Source organism: Kogia breviceps, chromosome 2 (genome assembly GCF_026419965.1).
Source record: "Kogia breviceps isolate mKogBre1 chromosome 2, mKogBre1 haplotype 1, whole genome shotgun sequence".
Classification (NCBI taxonomy): domain Eukaryota; kingdom Metazoa; phylum Chordata; class Mammalia; order Artiodactyla; family Physeteridae; genus Kogia; species Kogia breviceps.
Window position 1 is genome coordinate 130,635,387 of NC_081311.1, and position 23,433 is coordinate 130,658,819.

At 40.1% G+C, this 23,433-nt stretch overlaps 1 protein-coding gene across 10 annotated transcripts in view; it reads right to left on the minus strand.

The window, feature by feature from the left end:
• RBMS1 (RNA binding motif single stranded interacting protein 1) overlaps positions 1-23,433 on the minus strand; it is a 212,885-nt gene that overhangs the window by 21,978 nt on the left and 167,474 nt on the right. For all 10 annotated transcript variants that reach the window (XM_059053805.2, XM_059053808.2, XM_067026163.1 and 7 more), the window contains exons 3-6: positions 21,082-21,140; positions 15,780-15,871; positions 5,993-6,150; positions 3,895-3,974 (exon numbers count right to left, since the gene is read on the minus strand). In XM_059053805.2, the coding sequence (XP_058909788.1) occupies positions 3,895-3,974; positions 5,993-6,150; positions 15,780-15,871; positions 21,082-21,140 (389 nt within the window). The remainder of the gene's footprint in view (positions 1-3,894; positions 3,975-5,992; positions 6,151-15,779; positions 15,872-21,081; positions 21,141-23,433) is intronic.

Sequence of the window (23,433 nt, forward strand, 5' to 3'; positions counted from 1 at the left end):
TTTTTTAACACAAACTATAATGTACACTTGAAGAATCTGCCATAAGATAAAGCCTTTTTGAAAATGTGGTGACATCAGACACAAAAGCACAAGATTTTAAAAAAGTAATTTCAGAAAGCAGATTGTATAAAAAATTGTGATGTGGTATAGTGGATCTTTATGGAACTCTAAACATATACTACATTATGTACCAGGCCCCAGGCCAGGGTGGGGTATGCCAGGCATGGGGGAACCCAGCCACATCACCCTGGTATGAAAAGAGTGTGTTGGCAGAGGCATGGGTGGCATCTGAGAAGTGACAACTCATGTGCACAGCTGACCTCTCTGCTTTGCCATCTAAAGACTTACTTAAGAGTGTCATGCGATGAGTTTATGTTCAGTTTACTGTTCATTGCACTGTTCACGCGATGCGTTTTCTTTTCAGTCCTCAAAAGAAAGTGTCTTTTGGGGACTGTGTCTAATGTAGGTTTCTTTCCTATACTTGGCTCCAGTGTTACAGGCAAATCGCCAGTCATGCAAGGATCGGAGTACACTGACACAAACCATCCTGGATAATTCTGCTTATGCCAGCTAAACAACTTGCATCATTAAATAAACCATCCTCTGCCTGTATTTATGAAATGTTATGTCTGCTTAGCAATGAGCCTACATTATTTAAACATTAAAGTGGAGGCCCATTCAATTTACCCTTGCCTGACAATATTTTTGTTTTTCATCTGGTTCTACTGAAAATAATCATATGCATTCCGTGGGGAAACCCACGTGACAGCAGCCATTCAGGTAATTGGAAGGGAGACAGCAGCACCTAATAAACAGACAGGTAGTCAAAGATAATTCTTATATTCTGTGTACAAAAAACAATCCAGAGAAGTTGAAAATGGTTTCAAATTCTGTTATGGGTTCTCGAGTCCACTGGAGACTTGTTCTGGGGAAAGGCTGGGTTCACTGGAATAGCATGCTTCCCAATCCCGCATTGTACGTTTCAAACTCCTGCCAAAAAGTAGCTCAATCTCACTTAAAGGCAAAAGCTATCCAAGAAGGCCATCAAAATAGCCATTGCCACGATTCTCGTGATGAGCTCTATGTGAAAAATGCTCTTGGAAACCGCTTGGTGGTGACCTCTGCCTACCACAAAATTAAAATATAAAACACAGCCCTTGCCGCTAAGAACATGCAGTCTAGTTGGGAACCAAGACTAAAACATGTGAGAGATCATCAAACATCAGAAAATGGCATAAGGTTAAGTCCTGGTTCAGAATAAAGAGAACAGCTTGACTGCACAGTCGTCTTCCCTGCCCGGATGCTCTCCATGGAGAAGGAACCCATCTGGTTCTTACGCTGGCTTTGACACTTAGCACTACTTGGAAGAAACTAATCATTGCAAAGGTGCAGAGAATCCTACAATTATTTGCATGTGGTTTGGAAAACAAGGTCTTTTTCTTCCTAGAATGGGTGTGACCAAGAGTCTTCAAACCTACTTCAAAGAAAACAGTTAAATGACACAACCATGAAGTCCTTTGGAGAAAAAAGGAAATTGTCCAACCTCAATTCGTGACACCCTGAGATCTATTTCATTCAGGGAGCTGGCAGATCTTATCTTAGACTGATACAACATCAAAATAAATGTGTGCTGGCACGTTTTTCCTTCTCAAAATCTCCTTGTTGCATGCAAAAATGAGCTGAGAAAGTAACGAGGTCACAGGTGGGTTGGGTGAGCAGCCCTTCGAAGGGACTAATATAATACTCTAGGGTTCTGCCCATGCTGAGGATGGCAGGGAAAGCGAGAAGAACACAGGGGGCAGCTGTGTGCAGGGGCCCTGGAAGGCCCTGCGGGGGCAAGGTTGACAAAAGCCTCCCACGTATGAAATTTCTCCCTTGTCTTTACTTGGTTGGAAGGTAAAAACATTCCCCTCTCGTTTCTTTTTTTTTCTTTCAACTCAAGTGTTGTGGATAGAAAAACAAAACTGACTTAAAAAACAGAAAAGGAAGCTCTTTCACAAGGCTGAGTTCTTTGGAAGAGCGTACTTCCAGGCCTTGTATTTTATGCTTTAGCTCAAGCTCACATACAGCCATGCAAACTGTATGCTGTCAGATTTTGGTATTAAAGGATGCAGTTAGTCCGTGGTATCGCACACACTTATAAATAGATTCTCTATGAAGTGAGACTCATCTGAATATAGAAAAGTAAAGTGGATCCCTAATCATAATCATCAGCCATCCAGTTAAAGATGGAACCTTGGAGCTACAGAAGAATAAATACTGAACACTAGTTACACATGCACAAATGGAAACGTTTTCTAGGTTGTGGTCAGCCGCTAGCACGCTAGCTTGCAAATAGGTAGTGTTGTCTTGGTGAATAGTGAAGTGAAATTTATGCAAAACCAACAAACAGTTACTGGTACTTGAACAGTATGGTTCAAGTACTGAGCTAGGCATGAAAACAGAAAGATAACAAAACAGTCTCTGCCTTCAAGGAGCTTAGTTTAGTGCACTGACAGGTGTAAAGTAAACATGTTAAATGCTGCCATACAGGTGGGTGTCCTCAGGGCGCTATGCAGACAGTAACCCAATGGCAGCAGAGGAAGCTGTTGAAAGGGCAAGACAGGACAGCCTGATTAAAGGGAAGTGAAGTCATCTCCTTAGGATTGGGGTGTGGGAACAGTTTAGGGAGAGGGCTGAGCGGGCTGGTGAAAACTGAGAATTGCTATTTAGGTAAGGGTGAGAGGCTGAGAGAGGACCAGTGATGCTGAGGGGCTGATCAAGCTGGAGCCCACTGTATTTCAGACCAGGTTTAGTGGGGGTTAGAGGGGGTGTAATGTTGGAATGAAAAGCTCCTGAGGTGCAGTGTTTTCTTGGGCAAGACAACATGGGACAGAGCAATGGGAGGAAGTGGCCACAGAGGAGTGGATGGAGGGGCCACAGAAGTTGAGTCCAGGCACTGTAAGGGGGAGGGGTAACACATGCTGACATCTACTAGAACGAAGGCGGGAGCTGGGGCGGAAAGTACCACAGTCCTCAACGGATAGGACTGACAGAATATTTATGGAGGATGGTGATGAGGTGAGTTAAGAGGATGGCTTCCTCATCCAAGGAGGAGTGGCTTCTGAATGCTCTGCAAGTCACACACCTCCTTACCACTGGGTCTGCTTCCATTCATATATATATGTGTGTATATATATATATATATATATTTTTTTTTTTTGTCCCTAAGCTTACGTTTCATTTTTTTTTGAATTTTAAAAGAAGTTTTTATTAGTGTATAGTTGCTTTACAATGCTGTGTTAGTGTCTGCTGTACAGAAAATTGTATTAGTTACACATATACATATATCCACTCTTTTTTTGATTCTTTTCCCATATAGGTCATTACAGGGTATTGAGAAGAGCTCCCTGTGCTATAGAGTACGTCCTTACTAGTTATCTATTTTATATATAGTACTGTGTATATGTCAGTCCCAGTCTCCCAATTTATGGCCCCTCCCACCCCGTAACCATAAGTTTGTTTCTCTATGCTTCCATTCATATTTAAATAGTTGGGAGAAGTGAAGTGTGAAGTCTTATTTGTAGATCCAAAGAAATAAATATATATTTTTTTTGCAGTACGCGGGCCTCTCGCTGTTGTGGCCTCCCCCGTTGCGGAGCACAGGCTCCAGACGCGCAGGCTCAGCGGCCATGACTCATGGGCCCAGCCGCTCCGCGGCATGTGGGATCTTCCTGGACCAGGGCACGAACCCGTGTCCCCTTCATTGGCAGGAGGACTCTCAACCACTGTGCCACCAGGGAAGCCCAAAGAAATAAATTTTAAAGAGCTAAATGAGGAGTTTTTTGTTCTTGATATGAGTCACCACATCCTAAAACAAAAGACTGCTGATACAATTTTAGACAAACAACATACCAGAAACTCCGGGTGGTGTCTTAATGAATTTTCCATTAAAATGACCAATAACAGCTTCACACTTTTCTGTTGATTCCATCCTATTTATACATAAAAATAAAACACGTAAATAATCAGAGATATCTTAGTTTTCATTTCATTCTGTAGACATGAATACAATCCTATAGGTTTATTGGATACAAATGAAAACTAACAAAAATGTCAATGATAGGAAAAAGTGGGTTTATTCTATCTTTTATTTAACTGTTGTTTGTGTGCTTCCATAGTAAAATAAAAACTTGATAACCACACAGTACATTCAGAATCATAAAATAAATAAATTATACAAGGAGTGTTTAATATCAAGCATAGGAAATGTATAATTTTTCCCACTTGTAGAAAAACTGATAATCAATACACAATAGCTTTGTTAGTCATGATAGTGAACTAAAAATAAAAATACCAGTTAAAAATACTAGTGTATTTAGTGCTGCTGGGATATTGGTCATTTTAAAGATGGTATTTCCTTTTACATATTCAAAAAAATGACAGACTCAAAAGTCATGATAAGAACTGGCGTTAATCAGAGGATGTGTCTTATAGGTTTTTCCTCATTAGCTTGAAGTTTGAAATTAAATTAGTGAAGTCAATTATGTACCTTCTTTGTCATCTTGGCTTTAGAGGAGGAATTAAAGGATCGAGCCTAACAACTTATTCTACATCTGCAGGTGGCTACGAACACCTGAGAAACCTTTCAGGGGAATTAAATCATTTTGATTTATTTTTCTTTAATGGAAAAAACACTGAATAATCTGCTCAAAATGCACTACACTCCTGGACTACCCAGAAGAGCTGCACATTGGTTTTAATGGGTGGTTTTTAATAGTTTTTAAAAGCAACAGAATTTAATTGGGTTCTATCTTTGGATACAGAAATGAAAGTCCTTGATCTGCTTTTAGAAGAACACCCACAGAGGGACGGTTTTCAGATGGTGCTGGGCCTTTCACTGTTTCACCTGGGTCCTTTTAACCCATGAAATGCACACTGGGGATGCTGGCCTTGGTGACTTTCCACCTGTAGAATATCTTAGTTTTATTATAAAATCATCTGGCCTAACAGAAAGAGTAATGGACTGAAAGCCAGAAGAACCAAGTACTAGACCTTGCTTCATTGCTTGGCAGCCCTGTGACAATGGAAAAGACCTCTCTTTAACTCAATTTTCCTATATGCGAAGGAGTGAAAAGTGCTTGCTTTGTTGATCTCACAGGCCTGTGGTAGATGCGATTGTCATCAAATAGGATAATGTATAGGAAAGTAAAAACGTCAGCAATTTCCCCTCCAAAATCAAAGTCAATACTTCAAGACACGTAGACATTATCGGTTACTGCACAGTATTAATAGGTTGCTAAATGATGTAAAATCAGTTTTTGTATGCAGGCTTTCAGATTGCAACTATGTCAAAAACCAAAGCTTCTTTTGTTTAAGGTTTTTAAAGGAAGCAAATTAACCATTAAACGGGAAGTATCCTTTCTGGGGAGGAAGGGATAAAAATAAGATGGAAGGAGTGAGGGTACTTTAGATATGTGCAACATTTTACTTCTTAAAAAAAAATCTAGGCAAAAACTGTAAAATGTTACAATTTGTGTAACACTTGGTGGTTAGACAGGTGTCTGTTGTACTTTTCTGAGTGTTTGAAATATTTCACTTAAAAATCTAATTCACTGACCTTATTGATGATGAACCAAAGTTCCATCTAATGAAACAAAAATACCAATTTATTTATGAAATTGAGGAGCCTGAGATTGTAGTTTTTAATAAGTTTAGGCATCTTGATCTAATTAGTCAAATTATTAAGGAAACATTAGTTGCAGAACTACTACTCATGTGGTATTTCCTTGCCCTAAGTCACCAAATATTTAGTGTCCCCAGGTTCAAGAATCCTAATGAGCTTCCAAAAGATTTGGAAAAAAGCAAACTATTTTTTATGCATAATTTAAGTTCACGGTACAACTGGCTCCTATAACCCTGGCTTAAATTCTCTCTTCTTGCTCAATTTTCATTTTCCAGGAAACATAGCAGAGCTACTGTTGTTGACAAGAAGACAGGGCAGCGTGCTTACCTAGCAAAGCCAACACCACGACTTGTCCCACTGGAATCACGTAGTATCCTTGTAGAAATAACCTGTCCAAATGGTTTCAGCATATTTTCAAGTTCTTGCTCATCCATGGACAGTGGCAAATTAGAAATATACAAGTTGGTAGGATCTTGTTCCTGTTGCTAAAACCAAACAGAGAACTGTCTATTAATTTCCAGCAGAAGGTGAGATATGTATGTTAACACACTTTTACTTGGCCACTCTCTTAGCTCAGGTCCTTTGAAAGTACTAGCAAGTGAGAGTACTAGCGAGTGAGATCATGGGAACAGAACACCCAAGTCACCATGAACACTTGAAAACAGTGTCTGAAGCTTGGACAATCTGTGTAGGTCAGACACAATCCCACCAAACCATTCTTGGCAGGTTTGGAAGCAGAAGTGCTGGCAGGCGTCGCTGAGTTGGAGAGGATGCCCTCACGGAAGCACAACTCTCAACTGTTTGCAGTGTTCTACAAAATAACTAACCTCTCCTCCACTACTATTTTTAGTAGCCCATATAGGGCACACTATTGCACAAATGGCTGTTACTGCTAATAATTCAATCCAGAAACACACGACGGATTCTGGATGAAGTCAACTAAAGTCCAGTGGGATTTTGCCCAAATTCCCTTCTTTTGCTCTACAGCAGAGTCCTTACTGCCTCTGAGTTGTGATCACCAATGGGAAACAGAGAACTCCTAAATTAACAAAAACAAAACCCCACAAAGTCATACAAAATGACAGACTCAAGGCGGAACAAATTTTAGAATCTGGATAAAGCTGAACTCAAGTGTAGATGGGGGAAGGGAGTTTTGCTAAATCTTTGCTACTTTAAGAGTGATCCAGGGGCCAGCAGTGATGGAGCTACCTGCAAGCTTACTAGAAATGTAGAATTCCAGGCCCCATCCCAGACCTACAGAATCAGAAACTGCATTTTAATAAGATCTCCAGGCAGTACGAATGCATATGAAAGTTCGAGAAGCAGCAATTAGAATCATTTCCCACCCACCTTTCCACTGCTGAGGTAAAATCAGCTGAAACAAAAGATAGCAACTGCATTTTCTGAGAACCAGTAACTGCTATGTATATTTATTGAGTCTGGTGTTAAATCATCAGGAAATAAGCTTATATGGTATCCGGAATATTTTCTGACCAAGTAAAAACTCATCTCGGCAATTGTGAGATTAGGATGATCTTAACTTTAAAACAGGCTTTCCTTTGATCTTACTACCAATTGTATCTTTACATATTGAACTATGCAAGTTTATGATTTTTCTTTAACAAGCACTATTAGCAAAGTCATTAATTGATGTCTTAGCCTTAGGCAACAGAACAGCACACTCATTATATTTAAATTCCCCAAATGCACAGTACTTAAAAAATATATGTGAAACATACGCATATTTGTACAAAGTCTCTACTTTCAAATGTATCCTGGCATTAATTAAACCTGAAATAAAACCTTGCCTTTCAGATAATCTGCAAGTAAAAGTAACTGACCTTTAAGATTTAAAACACTGGTATCCTAGGGAATGGCAAATATCCTGGTAGTCCCAAGAAATAAAGTTACCAAAGACTGAGAAACTATGGGCAGAAAGTACTGTCCCTATGACTTCCTGGTTCTGACAGAAGGCAGACTGTTACCAGGCCAGTCCCAAAGGTATGGAGCAAAAGCTCCCAAACTGGGTGGCCCAGACTCTCAGGGGTGTGACAGTGCGGTTGTGTACAAGAAAAAAATTAAAAAATTTCAAGTGCCCAATAGCAAGCCAGAAACTTAACTTCATTAACCCTTGACAGACTAAACAAAAATGGCAACTACCTTTGCTTCTGTCTGAAAGTAGATAAAGTCAGTGTGGTACCACTGATTACTTTATGCCGGGCAAAACCTCCCACTGAAAATTACAGAAAGCATATCTTTTTTTTTGGTACGCGGGTCTCTCACTGCTGTGGCCTCTCCCATTGCGGAGCACAGGCTCCGGACGCGCAGGCTCAGCAGCCATGGCTCACGGGCCCAGCCGCTCCGTGGCATGTGGGATCTTCCCGGACCGGGGCACGAACCCACGTCCCCTGCATCGGCAGGTGGACTCTCAACCACTGCTCCACCAGGGAAGCCCAAGTATATCTTTAATGTATAAAAATTGTAAAGAGATTTAATAAATGCATGACAGTAATAGATAAAATGCTTCAAAATAAAGGGAAAAACAAAATGGTCTTTGGTATTAAATTTTTCAAATTCTTCTCGGGTGGACTACAAGCTAAAATCTTAATTCCTTATTTCCACTTCATTCACTACCTTTCCTGACTTCACCCAATGAATCCACAGCTCCTCAATTAACTATCTCATGTTGGCTCTAACCTCCCAAGTCCCCGAAGCTTTCCTGGAGTGCACAAGACTGTATTTGTTCCTGTGAAGTCTGGTCCTTAGTTGGTGAACACAGATGGGGTTCTTTCTCTCTGAAGGTGGGCACACTGAGGGGTCCTGTAGCCTAATACAGCCCAATGACATTTATAGTGCATCCTGTACATCCCAGACCCTCTTATACAATAATTATGACTCCAGGCCTGTCTTCTAGCCATTTATAGTTGAGTTGGGGAGATAAAAACACATATAATGAATGCTGTAATAGAGATGTATACAAATCACAATGGGAGGGCAGATAGGGGAGCTTGTCTTTATTAGGGAACACTTTACAGAGGGCATGACATTGACTTGAGACTTGAGAAACAAGTATAAGGCATGAGGCTGAAAACCAGATTGTGAAGAGCCATCCAAGGAGCATGACTTTTTTGTCAGTTATCACTGCTTAAACTTTTCCACTTAAGCAATGCTAGCACAAAAGAGAATGACTACGTATCCTGAAGAGTGTGTGGGAAAAGGATAAAGTAGCCTTGCCAGAGCTGCAAAACTTCCTTGAAGGCTTGTATTTTATCTAAAAAAATAAAAATAAAAAAAAATCATGTAAATCTTACAATCTACTCCGTAACTATTTTTTGTTTCATATAGAAACAATATTTCTGAATTAATACTTTCAAGTCATACTGATACTGCAGGAAGATAAGCCATGTTTATCCTGTGATTTCAGGCGTTATACTTTGTTGGGGGAGGAGGAGGAAGGAGGAGCCCTGTCCCTGTGCTGCAGCTAGAAAGCCACGCCCTAAAAAATCTGGAGCTTCTGGAGGCACAGAAGCAAGGGAGTGATGTGATCAAGTCTATCTTATTAGAAAGATTTCTGAATCATGCTTAGTCAGAGTCAGAATAAAGCTGGGAACTCCCTAATTAAAGAGCATTAAAACACGCCTTGGACAAAGATGTGGCATAAAAAATGTTACATAAGAAACATGTATCATAAATATTGTGAGTTTTCCTTTTGAGTTACAATTATAAAAACTGAAATGACTAACTTTTTTTTTTTGTTTGTTTTTTTTTTTTTTTTTTTGTTTTTGTTTTTTTTGCTTTTTGCGGTACGCGGGCCTCTCACTGTTGTGGCCTCTCCCGTTGCGGAGCACAGGCTCTGGACGCGCAGGCCTAGCGGCCATGGCTCACGGGCTTAGTTGCTCCGCGGCATGTGGGATCTTCCCGGACCAGGGCACGAACCCGCGTCCCCTGCATCGGCAGGCGGATTCTCAACCACTGCGCCACCAGGGAAGCCCTGAAATGACTAACTTTTAAGAATATTTAAGAATGTTCATAGACTTTGTCATCTGTGAAGTATTTTCAAAAGGGCTGACAATGTAGGTAACTAAGTACTTTCTAAATCTGTGGTTTAGTTGCTATTAAACTATTAATAAAAATGTTATTCTTGGGTCTTCCCTGGTGGCACAGTGGTTAATAATCTGCCTGCCAATGCCGGGGACACAGGTTCGAGCCCTGGTCCGGGAAGATCCCACATGCTGTGGAGCAACTAAGCCCGTGAGCCACAACTACTGAGTCTGTGTTCTACAGCCCGCGAGCCACAACTACTGAAGCCCACGTGCCTAGACCCTGTGCTCCACAACAAGAGAAGCCACCGCAATGAAGAGTAGCCCCCGCTTGCCGCAACTAGAGAAAGCCCGCATGCAGCAATGAAGACCCAATGCAGCCAAAAGAAAAAAAAAAAAGTTATTCTTTAAAATGTTCATTCAACTTGAATGTTTACCAATGAAGAAAAAAATAATAAAAAGTGCTAAATCAGAATCAGGAAATTGAGCTCCTAACCCACTCTATGATAAATAGTGAGATAAGATAGACTAAATACAGGTAGATATTTCCTGTGATTTTAACGCATTTGTTTTCAATAGCAAACACTCAGTCAACTAACTAGCTCTCTTCATTTGGAATGACCTCTAGGGCTAACATTATTTATTCTTCTTTTCAAATGGTCAACTTATCTTGCACACATTGCAAACAAAGTTGCAAGTAAAAAAAAAAAAAAAAAAACAAAAAAAACAAAAAAAGAGAAGCAACTCCAAGCTGGCAGCAATGGCCACAAGAATATCTAATCACCAAAGCGTCCATACATTCTAATCACCATGCATTCCTAGTAAGCGGAACATACAGTACTTGCACTACGTGAGAGTGGTTCTTGAATAAGGGTAATTTCGCCCCTTTGAAATCAGGGACAACCATAACTCTGTTTTATTACATATAATGCTATGTCTGAAAAAAATTTTTCTGTAAATTATGCGTGGTCAGACATAAAAATGGGGCCAACAGGCCTCTTTATATCCCTAGGCATGGAAAGTGTTCAACAGCTTCTTTAACAAGTAGAACACTTGGATCCCACATTGGCCATGAGAGGGCTAAATGGCTACTAATGTTCATTTGAGTAGAAAAGTGGGGCTTGGAGGTCCCACATGGTGTAAAGCACTCAGTCATCATCTGAAAGAAATTAACAAAAACCTCCCTATGCACGTGGAATGGTTCCTAAAATTCAAGAAAGGGACCTGGCAGGAAGACCAGACATCTGTTTTCCCTTGTACTGAGTAGGTTCACCAACCAGCAGATTGCTGCTTATGGGCATGTGAATGCAAACTGCTTGATGCATGGTAGACTTCTGTGTGGAAGGGCGATTAAATTCCTGCTCCTTTGACTGCCTATTTACTGAAAAAAGTGCGAGCATAAACGCTAGGCAAATAACACAGGGTGATCCGCTGACCCCCAGCAGGTCTTAGGAGTTATTGCGGAAAGGCCTACAGAAGTCACTCTTAACAGATATCACTAATGTTGACTTGAGTTTTACATCTTTTTAGCTCGTTATCTGAGGTTATTTTCTTCTTTTCATAGATTCTGAGTCTTTTATTTTGAAAAATGCACACATTTGAAACAAATGCCAAGTTTAACATAAATGGCTTAAGTTTAACCTTGAGCCTTTCGGAAAACCTTTGGTAAATTTCATCAGGGTACTCAATACTCAATAAATATAATTTTTAAATGTCCCATTCTTATCTCTCCATATCTGCCCAAACTAGGAAGTTTTTCTCTTGCTTAATTGGCTTCTTTGATCATCAACAAAACAAACATTTGATATCTACCACAGGCCAAGTACCAAGCAAGGCACTGAAACTAAAACACGAATAAGAAACAACCATTGTTGTCCAATGCTCTCCACTTGTAGCTTTATAATTCAGTTTTGAATATTTGTGGAGTTCTTTTTCAACTCAGGTAGTCAAAGTGTCAAACAATATTATATTCTCCCCCACTCCCCAGACTCGCCTAGTGGAATGTCCCTTAATTTTTTCTGATTATGTAAGAAAGGAAGTCTTTACTATGTGGCAATGTGAATTTTCAAAACTTCATAGTGTCCAGATTAATTCACTAGAGGAAAGTGGACAGTGACAGGTCCCTTATCACCCAAACATGGGAGTCAGACCTAAACTTTTATAAACTGTCTCCACAAAAGGTACATGCCAGATGCTCCTTTATCCAGACAGCGTAAAGGAGATAAGTCAACTCCCGATACTCGAACCCATGGTTCCGTGGCACAGAACAATGGAGCCTCTAGCATTTAAAATACCTTTTGTAACTTTAATGATATAATAAAAAAGAAATCAGGTCCAGGAAACTCAGTCATCCTACAGAGACCCGAAGAAATTCACAACATGCAGAATGTTGGCACACTGCCAGCATCTCTGAACCCATGCAGTGTTTCCTCCCTACAGATGATGCAGGAAAGGATCACTTTTCCTAGCCAATTTACAGTCCAAGCCACCTAAGGAGGTCTTTGAACAGTGCTCATTATCAGTCCATGGGAAAGCTGGCATTCAAAGTGCTCTGTTGACACACCACACAGTGCCAATCTATGCCCAGTCCGGTTCTGACTAAATGCATTGTAAAGACTTCTTCAAACAGGATATATTTAATATATTATGCTACTCAATATCACCGGCACGGAAAAGATGCCTAGGTAAGTGCTCATGGGGTTGCTCTAAAAAAGGCCTCTGTATTACCTGGAGCAGGCTGCTAAAATAGCCCTCTTTCTAACTTTGTTTCAGCAGAAGTCACCAAAAAATGGGTTTTAGGCATGCCCACGTTCCAGAGTGAGAAACCAGACCACCTACACAAAGTCTGCATAGGAGTGGCTGAGATCTGGCTTGAGAGGCTCAGCTGACCACCCACCTCTCGTCTGCCTGGGAGGCACTGGAGAGGCTGGAACGAACATGCATGTGGAGAGAACCGCTGATGTGTTCTGAGTCCCACCACATGGGCTGCTTCCCCCATCACTGCCAGTCCAGCAGGAGGGGCTTCAACAGACCCCTCAGGAGGCATGGTCTGTGACCTTTCCACCTTGGTGGATACAATGAATCAATGTCTGACTTACGCCTGAGGAACCTAAAAGGCAAAGGCTGGTTGAAGGGGCCTAAAAGTGCAATTGGGAGGTAACTAGTCTCCCACAGACAGCTGGCAAACAGATCAATGTGGGCCACACAGGTAGAGTTGGCTCAGGGTTGTGTTAGAGCCTTCCAGGAAGGCTGTCTTGAAGGATAAGAAGGTCCTAGAAGAAAGGGGCTGAAGGCTGACCTTTAGATTCTCAGGAGCTGAGGCTAACAGCCTGAGGACACATCTTCTCTAGCTTGAGGACACAGGGGAAAGAGCAAAGCATTCTACTAAGGAAAGCATCAGTTCTCTGTCTGCCCAGAGAAATCAACGCCAGATCACATAATTGTCAGGTCAAGGAACTTTCCCATCCTTTGCCATTGCTCCAACCTTGGAGGGGTTAGAAACCACAGCTAGCTATGGAAGAGTGGGAAAAACACAAATTTGGGAAATAGGAAAGAAACTAACCATGCTCCCACCCCAGGACAAGCTTACTACTTAGAGCAGACCAGAGCTGGGGAAGGGAGAAGTTTTAATATTATACAGCACTCAAAATTTTGTCAAATAAACAGGATTGGACATTTCAATTATAGGTACCACATACTTAGCACTGGAAATGTGTTCTTAAAAAAAAAAAAAATCAGACATTCAGCATCAAAATGTTAACCAGGAGCCTATTTCATATTATTTCAAGTAAGAAGAAAAGTATAATGTATTACCATTAATCACAACCCCCAATTTCCTAAAATGCAACTAAATACATTTGTTACACATCTGTATGTGTGTCTGTATACATGTAATACATGGTTATATTGGGATGTAAACTTTTAAAATATCACTTCTTGATCACCAAATTATCAATATGGTTGTTAGCAGACAACTGCTTTGTAAGTTGTCATTTCTCTTAGCACCAGCAGCATCCAAGACACACATCCCTTTCTGCTGACTCTCGGCAGAGTTTTCAAAATCTCTACACAATTCTGACATTTTACAAACTGTATTTGGAATATAACCTGAGATTTTCCCCTTAAACATCTTGTTTAAAATATTGTACTGAGATTGGTGTAAATACATATAGAAAGACTGAAAATGTACTGAAAGACAATTAAGTTCCCTGAAATTTGGATATGAAAACAATTAAGGGGCATTCTACTGAAAAAAATTAACCAGAAAGACCTGAAATGAAAGAAGCAACCGAAGGAACTCTTCAAAATAACGAGAGTCGCCAGAAAAGTCATGCGACCTGCCCTAGATTTTATCCATGAGAGGAAGAAACAGGAGCTTCACAGAGTAGAGGAAATGGACAGAACAGAGGGAAAAATAGAGCCCTTTTCCAACTGTGCCTTAAAGTCCTGCTTAGAAAATGTATGGTTACCCATTGTTTACATAGGCATATTAAACATTCTGTAAATCATATACAACATAGGTATTGCATACTCACAATTAAATATATTTCAAGCCTCATAGTCACCGCCTTTCAACAATACCAGAGGAAACTGCTGTATATTATGGACAAGTAATCTAAAAATCATGGTGCTTAGTATTTACAGTTTGTTCATTTTAGCTTCTTCCTCTGGAGTTTAAAAACATCTGAAATAAGTCCAACTCAATCCAAAGGTCTAAAAATATTAAAAGTCAAGGATTACTTTAGAAAGGTGATCCCTTTCATCAATTCCTGAAATCTTTATTCATGCTGATTCATTTAATCAAGGTAAATCTCTATCCTGGTCGCTGCATATATGTCCTTCAACAGCTTTAAGGTTTTAGGAGGTAACGTATCTCAACCAGGGTTCTTTAACGTCCATAAATCTTCTTTCCTTATGGAAATGTGAATACCCCCCAGGGAATGACCACATGCTACTCTTCAGAAGCAGCAGAGGACAGCACAAAATTACTTTCCTCCCTACTTCAAGACACCAGATAATATAAAATTATTGATCTTTTTTTTTTTTTTTTTTTGTGGTATGCGGGCCTCTCACTGTTGTGGCCTCTCCCGCTGCGGAGCACAGGCTCCGGACGCGCAGGCCCAGCGGCCATGGCTCACGGGCCCAGTCGCTCCGCGGCATGTGGGATCTTCCCGGACCCGGGCACGAACCCGTGTCCCCTGCATCGGCAGGCGGATTCTCAACCACTGCGCCACCAGGGAAGCCCAAAATTATTGATCTTTTGAAAAGAATATACAAGATATCAAACTGCCAAGTTTCAAACTTGAAAATACATTCTATAGCAATTCAAAAACCACAAATAAAAAAAATATGTACATAATTGTATGAGTATCTTAATAAATGCACTTTAGGCACTAGGTAGGATATAACCCAAGTTTACATTTAGGTAATAAGACTGGAGCATAAATACCACTTCAGTGATTAAGAGTTCATCAAAACAAGTCCTGAATAAAGCCACTGCAGAACTACTAAAGAGAAGATTTATAATCCATAAATAACCAATGTCTAAAAATCACTGACTTTTACACAGAGGAAATAGTATCTGTAGCTTACACTGCATTAAAACTACTAGTATATTTGTACAACGAATACATATGTGATTGTATTTGTTATTCTTTCAGAATATGACATTCTATACACAATTACCTTCGGAAGTGTTTCTAAAATGTATTAATTCCTTAAGCATTGACATTTTAAAATTATTTAAAAAAATACAGTACAGAGCTTCAGCCCACCAAATACCCACTTACCTGAGAAAATCTGGTGCTGTTTCTCCATTTACTTAGGGGGTTACATAATCTGCTATGTAAAAGTTTATACAGTTATAAAATCCTTCTTCACATATAAAATTATGAGGAACAGTCTTTGGCAAGATAGCTACCATTGAGGATGCGAAGGCACGGGACAAGTGTCCACAGGTAACTGTGGCTCTCTGGGATAGAAGGAAGAACTTGGATGGTGACAGGAAGAGCCATGTATCTAGCTTCAGAACCAAAGCCAGAGACCAGAGCAGTGAGTACAGGCTCTCAACTCACCTTTGCCATTTGAGCTTGAACCCCACTTGCCTTCAGGGCAGACACAGCCTTCTGAGCTGCTGCAGGACTGTCAAAGTCGACAAAACCATAACCTGAAATACAAAACACACTTAGTATTTAAGCCATTATTTTACGATTATGTAAAGAGGAAAAGGATGACTCCATTTGGTCTCTGATGCAGGCAACAGAAATGAAAGCCCTGACGTCCTGACAAGTCTCAAGCTTTACAGCCGCAATGCAACAACCTCCTCAAGCTGTCCTTCCCCATCTATTACGGGCTAGGCAAGTTTCCCTTCAAAGTTTAAAAAAAAAAAGGGAAAAAAAAACCCCAGTATTTTTCCTTTTCCAGATCTTTTTCTTAGGTGTCCTGTACTTACTGGGAGGGTGGGGGGGGGGAAGACTAAGTTATACCAAGATTTTTTTGAAAAAAAAATCGACTTCAGAGAAGTAGCATTTTTAATAATTTGGTAAGAAAGATAGATAGATGGTGCTATCCTACAGAGCTTACAAGTGTATGTTTATTCTGTAGACGACATTTTATTTTTCATATAAGTTAAGTACAACCACTGGATACCTCAAATATAAAATAATCTAAATGTTAGAACTTGCTTAAAAATATCATTATTTATCTAAAATAGAGCTCATGATCTCTTCAAAATAAATAAAGGGGGGTGGGGTGGCTCCAGAAACCCAAAATAGCTGTTTTAGCAGTTCATGTCCTAAAGTCTAAAAACAAAGCATAATAAAACAAATAAATAAATAACCTCCTAAGAGAGGTCCTGGTTCAAAGCGTATTTATCCACAGCTTTTCAAACATTTGAAATAATCTGGTCAGCTATTCTGCCTGGCCACGACAAACCAAAAGCAGGAAATGATGGGGGAAAAAGGGTCGGGTTGAGGGTAGGGCTGCTACAAAATAATCATATGGATGGTATCCATATGCTAATTATTAGTGAAAATGAATAGCAATCAAGAAAAGAGGAAAACTATACAAAGAACAGGCCTTAAGCAGCATATGAGCAACAGCTCCATGAACTTCACTGGTCCATAAGCATCACTGTATTAAATCAGGCAATCACTGATTTGTCACTATGATAACTCTTAAGTTACTGAGAAAAGGTTCAATTCTATTTAGCACTCTGTTTAAAAGATCAGGGTACCAGGCAAAAATACCAACAGAGATTTCCTTGGAATTCAAACCTATTATCAAATTAATTTTAATTTTTTTTTTTTGTGCTAGGCGGGCCTCTCACTGTTGTGGCCTCTCCCGCTGCGGAGCACGGCTCCAGACGCGCAGGCTCAGTGGCCATGGCTCACAGGCCCAGCCGCTCCACGGCATGTGGGATCCTCCCGGACCGGGGCACGAACCCGTGTCCTCTGCATCAGCAGGCGGACTCCCAACCACTGCGCCACCAGGGAAGCCCCAAATTAATTTTAAATGAGGAAGAATATTTTGAAAAAGAAAAGCCCTGTTTGGAGGTTGCATAGAAGAGGGGCCAGCCCTATCATTATTTGCAGATATTATAAAGCTACAGTAATTTAGACAGGAAGAAACTAGTGTCAAAATAGGCAAATATATGCATCAACAAGACCAAACAGAAACTTCAGAAGTAGTCCAAAGGTGAGTGTGCAGTATTAATACCAAAAATATTGCCTGGTAACAAAACTAGTGAACTAGACTATGGATTACAGAAATAGATGTTTTAGGAGACAGAAGTGTCAAAGCTGAAACAAGCAGCAGCCTCCTTCGAGTACTTGGAATTGGGCTGGAATAAGGTCTAATTTGATTTTGACAGTGAGTGGAGAAATAGCCAGGTTGGAAAGAAAAAGAAGAGGCTGACCCAAGTAAAAGCAGAGAATGCTACTCAACAGCCAGGTTAGAAGTCAGGTTAAACGTATTTTGGATTTTTTTAGAAATCTGTTGTTAATGCTAATATGCAACCCGTTATGAAGGTACACATAGGCACACACATACTCACTCTCTCACTCTCATACATATTTTACTACCACACACAATTTAAGCAGGTCATAAATGAACACCCAACTAAACTGAAATGACGTAACTTCTACTGATGGATATTTAAGACACCCTCCTTAATTCTGCTGTTGTCAATAAATTACAATAAACAGAAGATCTTAAGTTTGATAGTCATGTCGTTGAAATTGCTATTCATTCAGGTAATATTAGTATTATTTTATCTGTTATTTCCTTATTAGGAAAAATCCATAATGGTTGCATTTTTAGTTAACTGTTTATAACCTTTTCTGGCCTTGCCCGATGTCTACTACACAGCTGTTTCATAAATATTTGCTGAAAAACAAATATAACAGGTAAGCATACAACCCTGGGCTCTTTCACTTCCTCTATTATATCACTTTCAAGTAAATATAAGAGTATATAAATGAGTTTCACAGGTTCCATGGGTTTCATTATATAAATATGTATACAGATATTTCTGAAGGTGGGATAAACTAAGTAACACAGCATCCTCTCACTGGACCTCCAAGAGGATGCTTCTCAGGTCTCAGGACCAGGAACAGTTATGGTATTCCTGCTTCTTGGATTTTCTTCTACATTGAGATTACTGAATCATGGGAATAGGTATGTTTATTTTTGCTTTGGCAACTAAGAAATACAAGGATATTTCGATAGTAACATGAAGTTTCCTGCTCTTACTCCTATTTTCCCTTTGGTCTGACTTAGCCTCACCCATTTTACATCTCTGTGTGTGTGTGTGTGTGTGTGTGTTTTCTGGTCTTATATGCAACTCTGTAAACATTGATAATTAACGAGTTGGTGTCACAATAAATCCGTTGTAAGTTTTTTTTTTTTTTTTTTGGTCCTGAACTACCATACATTCCAGTGCTGAAAAGCATTTAAATACCCTTTGTTGGCTAAAAACTGCCAAAAATTGAAAGGTAGAAGAGCAACTGAATAGTGAACTTTTAAATTTAATAACTACGATAACATGTGATTCAGAGCAATATTTCCTTCAGCTTAATTCTGTCTTCTGGAGAGAGGCTTCAAAGTATGTTTTGTGCCAAAAAATGTTCTATGACCTATAAGGTCTCTAATTTCCAGGTATAAAATTCTTTGATCTGTTCAACTCTCAAAAAATTAGTATACAACACACTTTCCATTTATACTAATAACCTCTTAAGCATTACCTATATTCATCCATCCATCCACCTACTCACCTTCTCAAGTTATCTATAACATGGCTAACATGCTATGTCTTTATTATGAGCTATGCTGTGTTATTTTTTCTCATTTGTCCTACAATTAACTATTTTTCAGAAGCTCTTTCATTCTCCCTTCCAGAATTTTATAAACCCGTTCTTGCTTACTCTCTTCTCTCCCTCTCACTCACTCACCTACACCCCAGATATCTGCTGCTATTTCTTCCTGAGAGGCCTGTGTGACACAAAGAGACTCAGAACGTTTCTCTCATCGCCCCCCCCCACCAACCCCGACATAAGGCAGTCTCTCCTGAGACTCAATTTAGGAGAATGTCTCCAGGAGACATGTATCAAAAACCAGGGCTGAATTATTCTTATCCTTATTTAGAAGTCCCAGAAATCTCTCCACTTATCTTTGGACCCTTCCCAAATATCATGGGTTTGTATTATGATGTTTGGTTTAGCTTTAGTATTTTTTTACTCGTACCTTTTCCAGATTATGCTAAGCATTTTGTGGAGTTTTGGCTTCCAGGCAATAGGGTCTTGCTGGAAAAGAGTGTATAACAGTAGCGTGTCCAGTGTAGAGGTGTAGCAGATAATTCACCCAGGAAGGCCTCTGGGTCCTCTCTCTCACGTAACTAGGGCAGCTGTGCTTTTTAAACACACTGATCTGCTGCGAAGACTTTTTTTGGGGGGGTAAGGGGATTGGGGAGGTGAGGAGGAAGAAAGGAAGGGTAAGGTTATAAAATGACTTGTCTACTGTGATTTCTCTCTTGTTTTGAAACAAATGCTGAGATCAGCTTCCTGTTTTATACCTGCAAGAGTCTGTTTTTTTTGTTTGTTTGTTATAAAACCAAAAGGTGTTTTTCTGTGTCCCTGCTCACCCAAATCATTTTAAAATATGGTAAACAAGACTAATCTGGTAACTGGGTAGACATTTCAGTCTACAATTTGACTCTCTCCAGTTTAATTCACTGAAAATATTAATTGAGTACCACTCTACATAAAGCATTGCTCTATTCACCGTCCTAAGGCAAAACTGCCTGAATGTGCCATGTTGACTAAACATGGGCTTAGATATTTGCCACAATAGCTCCTTTAAATTCAGGAGCTTTGAAGAAGAGACAGAAATACAATGAATCACTTCAAGTCTAGATTAAAGGAAACGGCTGGCTTCTATGGTGAGGCCCTACCATACCATCCAGAGGCTTCATTTATGTTCTCTGCCTTTTTCAGATTGTGCTAAGCCACAGCCATCACCACTACTTGAAAAACTGGGGTCTAATTAATGAGGAGATTTGCCTTCTCTGCCTATTCCTGTCAACCTTATTTCAATTCATGGGGCCAGTCCTTAGACTCAAAGTCAGCTGACTCCATTCTTCCCCTTTCCTAGAAATCACATGCCTATTGTTAAGATGCTGGATCATTAAAAGTCAGAACCAGGGAGCATCAGCGCTGCCTACTCCAGACGCCTCCTCTTCCAGCTCATGGAGCCGCATGAGCTCATCCTAATTACACGGAAAACTGAAGGTCAGTGCATCAAATTAATGCAGCAGCATATTTCAAAGGGGCGTATGACCTCCCCTCCCTATTACAATTCGGTCAGTGAAAATGGTTCTCTCCTCCCCGCTGCCAATATTGTCAACAGGCATTCAGCAGAGAACAATTGGGAGTATTGAAACATGTAATTAAGTACTGCTTAAAACTACTCTAATTAATAGAGCCAATTTGCACAATATGTAATCTTTTCAGTTCTTTAGTGCAGTCCAATGGTCTTTAGTAAGCAGCTCTAATCTCCTCAGGCTCAGGAAAGAAAAGCTATTTTCTAACTCTACTCCCCTTTTAAGAGCAGGGGATAAATGCCAGCCGGTATTTTGCATGTTAACTCTACTGGCATCCAATCTGGGATTCTGGCAAAGGGCTAGCTGCTGTTGGGTTTCCAGCCAAAACTCAACCAGGGACAAACGCAAGCAATATGCTGACACTGCAAGACAGAAACTGGGTGACATGTAAGATTTGGATTTTAATAAATGGAGGTAGTTTTGAAACCAAAGATCAAGTTTAAAATTCCATTATTTTTCTAAAGCCCTGATTTAGCAAATCATCAGCCAACGAAACATACCTTTGCATTTGTTCGTTGTCTTATCCAAAATTGCCTTCGTGGAAACAATTTTCCCATATCTAAGAAAAAAAAGAGAAAAAAGGAAGTTATAATTGAGGAACCTTTATTAATGTCTAAGTCCAGAGAACACACACACTTATCAAACATCTGCAAACTTTCAAGTACAAAATGTTCTTTACTAGGGGACAGGAAATGAGAATTCTAAACACAAACTAAACTAAAAAGGGGGAACAGCTAGGCCTCTCATTTGAATCTCTGGATTACAGTTTGATGTTTAGCTTTGAGGAATCAGGTACTTACCTGATGATCTTGGGACCAAAAGAATGGAATGTGAGCTCTATAAAAATAGTTTCATCTAGTAACACCATGTCTGTGGTCAAATACCCAAAGGCAAGGCTACAGAAGTGTTAATGGAAAGTACTAAGATCAACATAGCCTTTATGAACTAATCACGGTGGGAAAGCTGCCTGGATCATATCTATTCATTTTGCTTTTGCAGGCAGCTCTGCATGGCTCTAGATCACCACAGAAAGGTGCGTATGCGTCTATATCTTTAACACACTTGATGTGTTATTTAAATATTTTAAATGTGATATTTAAAACAGTGGCCTCTTCCTTTGCGGAGCACAGGCTCCGGATGCATAGGCTCAGTGGCCATGGCTCACGGACCCAGCTGCTCCACGGCATGTGGGATCTTCCCGGACCGGGGCATGAACCCATGTCCCCTGCATCGGCAGGCGGAATCTCAACCACTGCGCCACCAGGGAAGCCCTTTACCTAAGATTTTGACACTGTTTATAAATACCTTTAAGACCTCTTTTAATGCTGTAATAACAGTTATACGGTGTACTCACTAATGTGTGTGTGGGCACATGTGTGCAAGAAATAGGCAATACAAAAGTATAAAACAATGAATCAGGAATTAAGCATTACTTTTATGAGGGTTTGTATGAAAATGTGTTCAAATTCCTTAATGTACAACAGAAGTTGGGAGAAGAAGGAAAAAAATTCAGAATATTAAAATTGAGGGCACTGCCATCAGAAACAAAGGGGCAGCAGAGTTTAAATATACATACTACCTACATCCTTTCACAGTGACCAGACCACAATGCAAAGCACTGCTATCTATGTTTGTCTTCTAAAAATGGAGAAGAAAAACCTTTGAAAAATAACTCTTAAAAATTACTAGGGGGGCTTCCCTGGTGGCGCAGTGGTTGAGAATCCGCCTGCCGATGCAGGGGACACGGGTTCGTGCCCTGGTCCGGGAAGATCCCACATGCCGTGGAGCGGCTGGGCCAGTGAGCCATGGCCGCTGAGCCTGCGCATCCGGAGCCTGTTCTCCGCAATGGGACAGGCCACAACAGTGACAGGCCCGCGTACTGGAAAAAAAAAAAAAAAAAAAAACTAGGTTTTTGGGGAATGCACATAACATACTTGAGGTATCTGAGACATTTCCCCATTTATATGTGGCAAATTCCAAAATTTTACTTTCCTATGTATTTACTTTAAAAATTTCACATTTTCTCTGATACTACTTTCTCGTGATTTCTTCTGAGGACTAAAGAGACTCTTAAAAGTTTTAGAAAATGGAAGTATCTGCGCAGCACTTTAAAACATTTTAAATGCTGCAGGTTTCTATTTTATGTATTGAACAAGCTGAAAGATACTTATCTAGAGGAAACAAATGGCTTGGGCCACCTCTCTCCCTCAGTTAATCTTCACTCTGTGTAATCATGTAATCAAATGATGACTAACCGGGCACATGAAAGTAAAGATAATTTAAGGTTCAAATGACAATTACATCCAAGAGGCATAAGGCTACACAAACATCTTCAATTCCCTGTAGAGATTGTAAGTATTTATAACAACCTTAACACAGGTCACTAAGCTTACAAAAAAATTTTTTTTAAACTCTGCAAAACAGAAACAAGTGATTTAAAGACCACCTTTTGGCAACCATTTATCCACCTAGGTTACTGACAGGTTGATATTTACCAGCACTCTCTCCTTCTCACAAGTTTTAGCTGAAAACGCTTTTAGACTGCATCCCAAACACAGCCCTTTCCAAAAGTAGGGAAGAAAAACTGGTATGACTCCAATGTAGGATAAGGGGATTGGGAGTCACAGAGATTAAGAGACTTTGCTTGCGGTCACAGAGTTCAGGGTCTTTTGTAAACCAAACAGAAGAAAGCAAATTTAGAGAAGGTCAGGGGTTGGCCTTCTACCCTCTGGTTCTGCTCTCCATATTAATAATGAGGAAGAAGACATGGAGAGAGGAAGATGTGGGAAGCAGGAAAAGTGAAGAGGCTCCTGAGAGCACTAGACTCAATCCATGCCACACTCTGGTTTGAG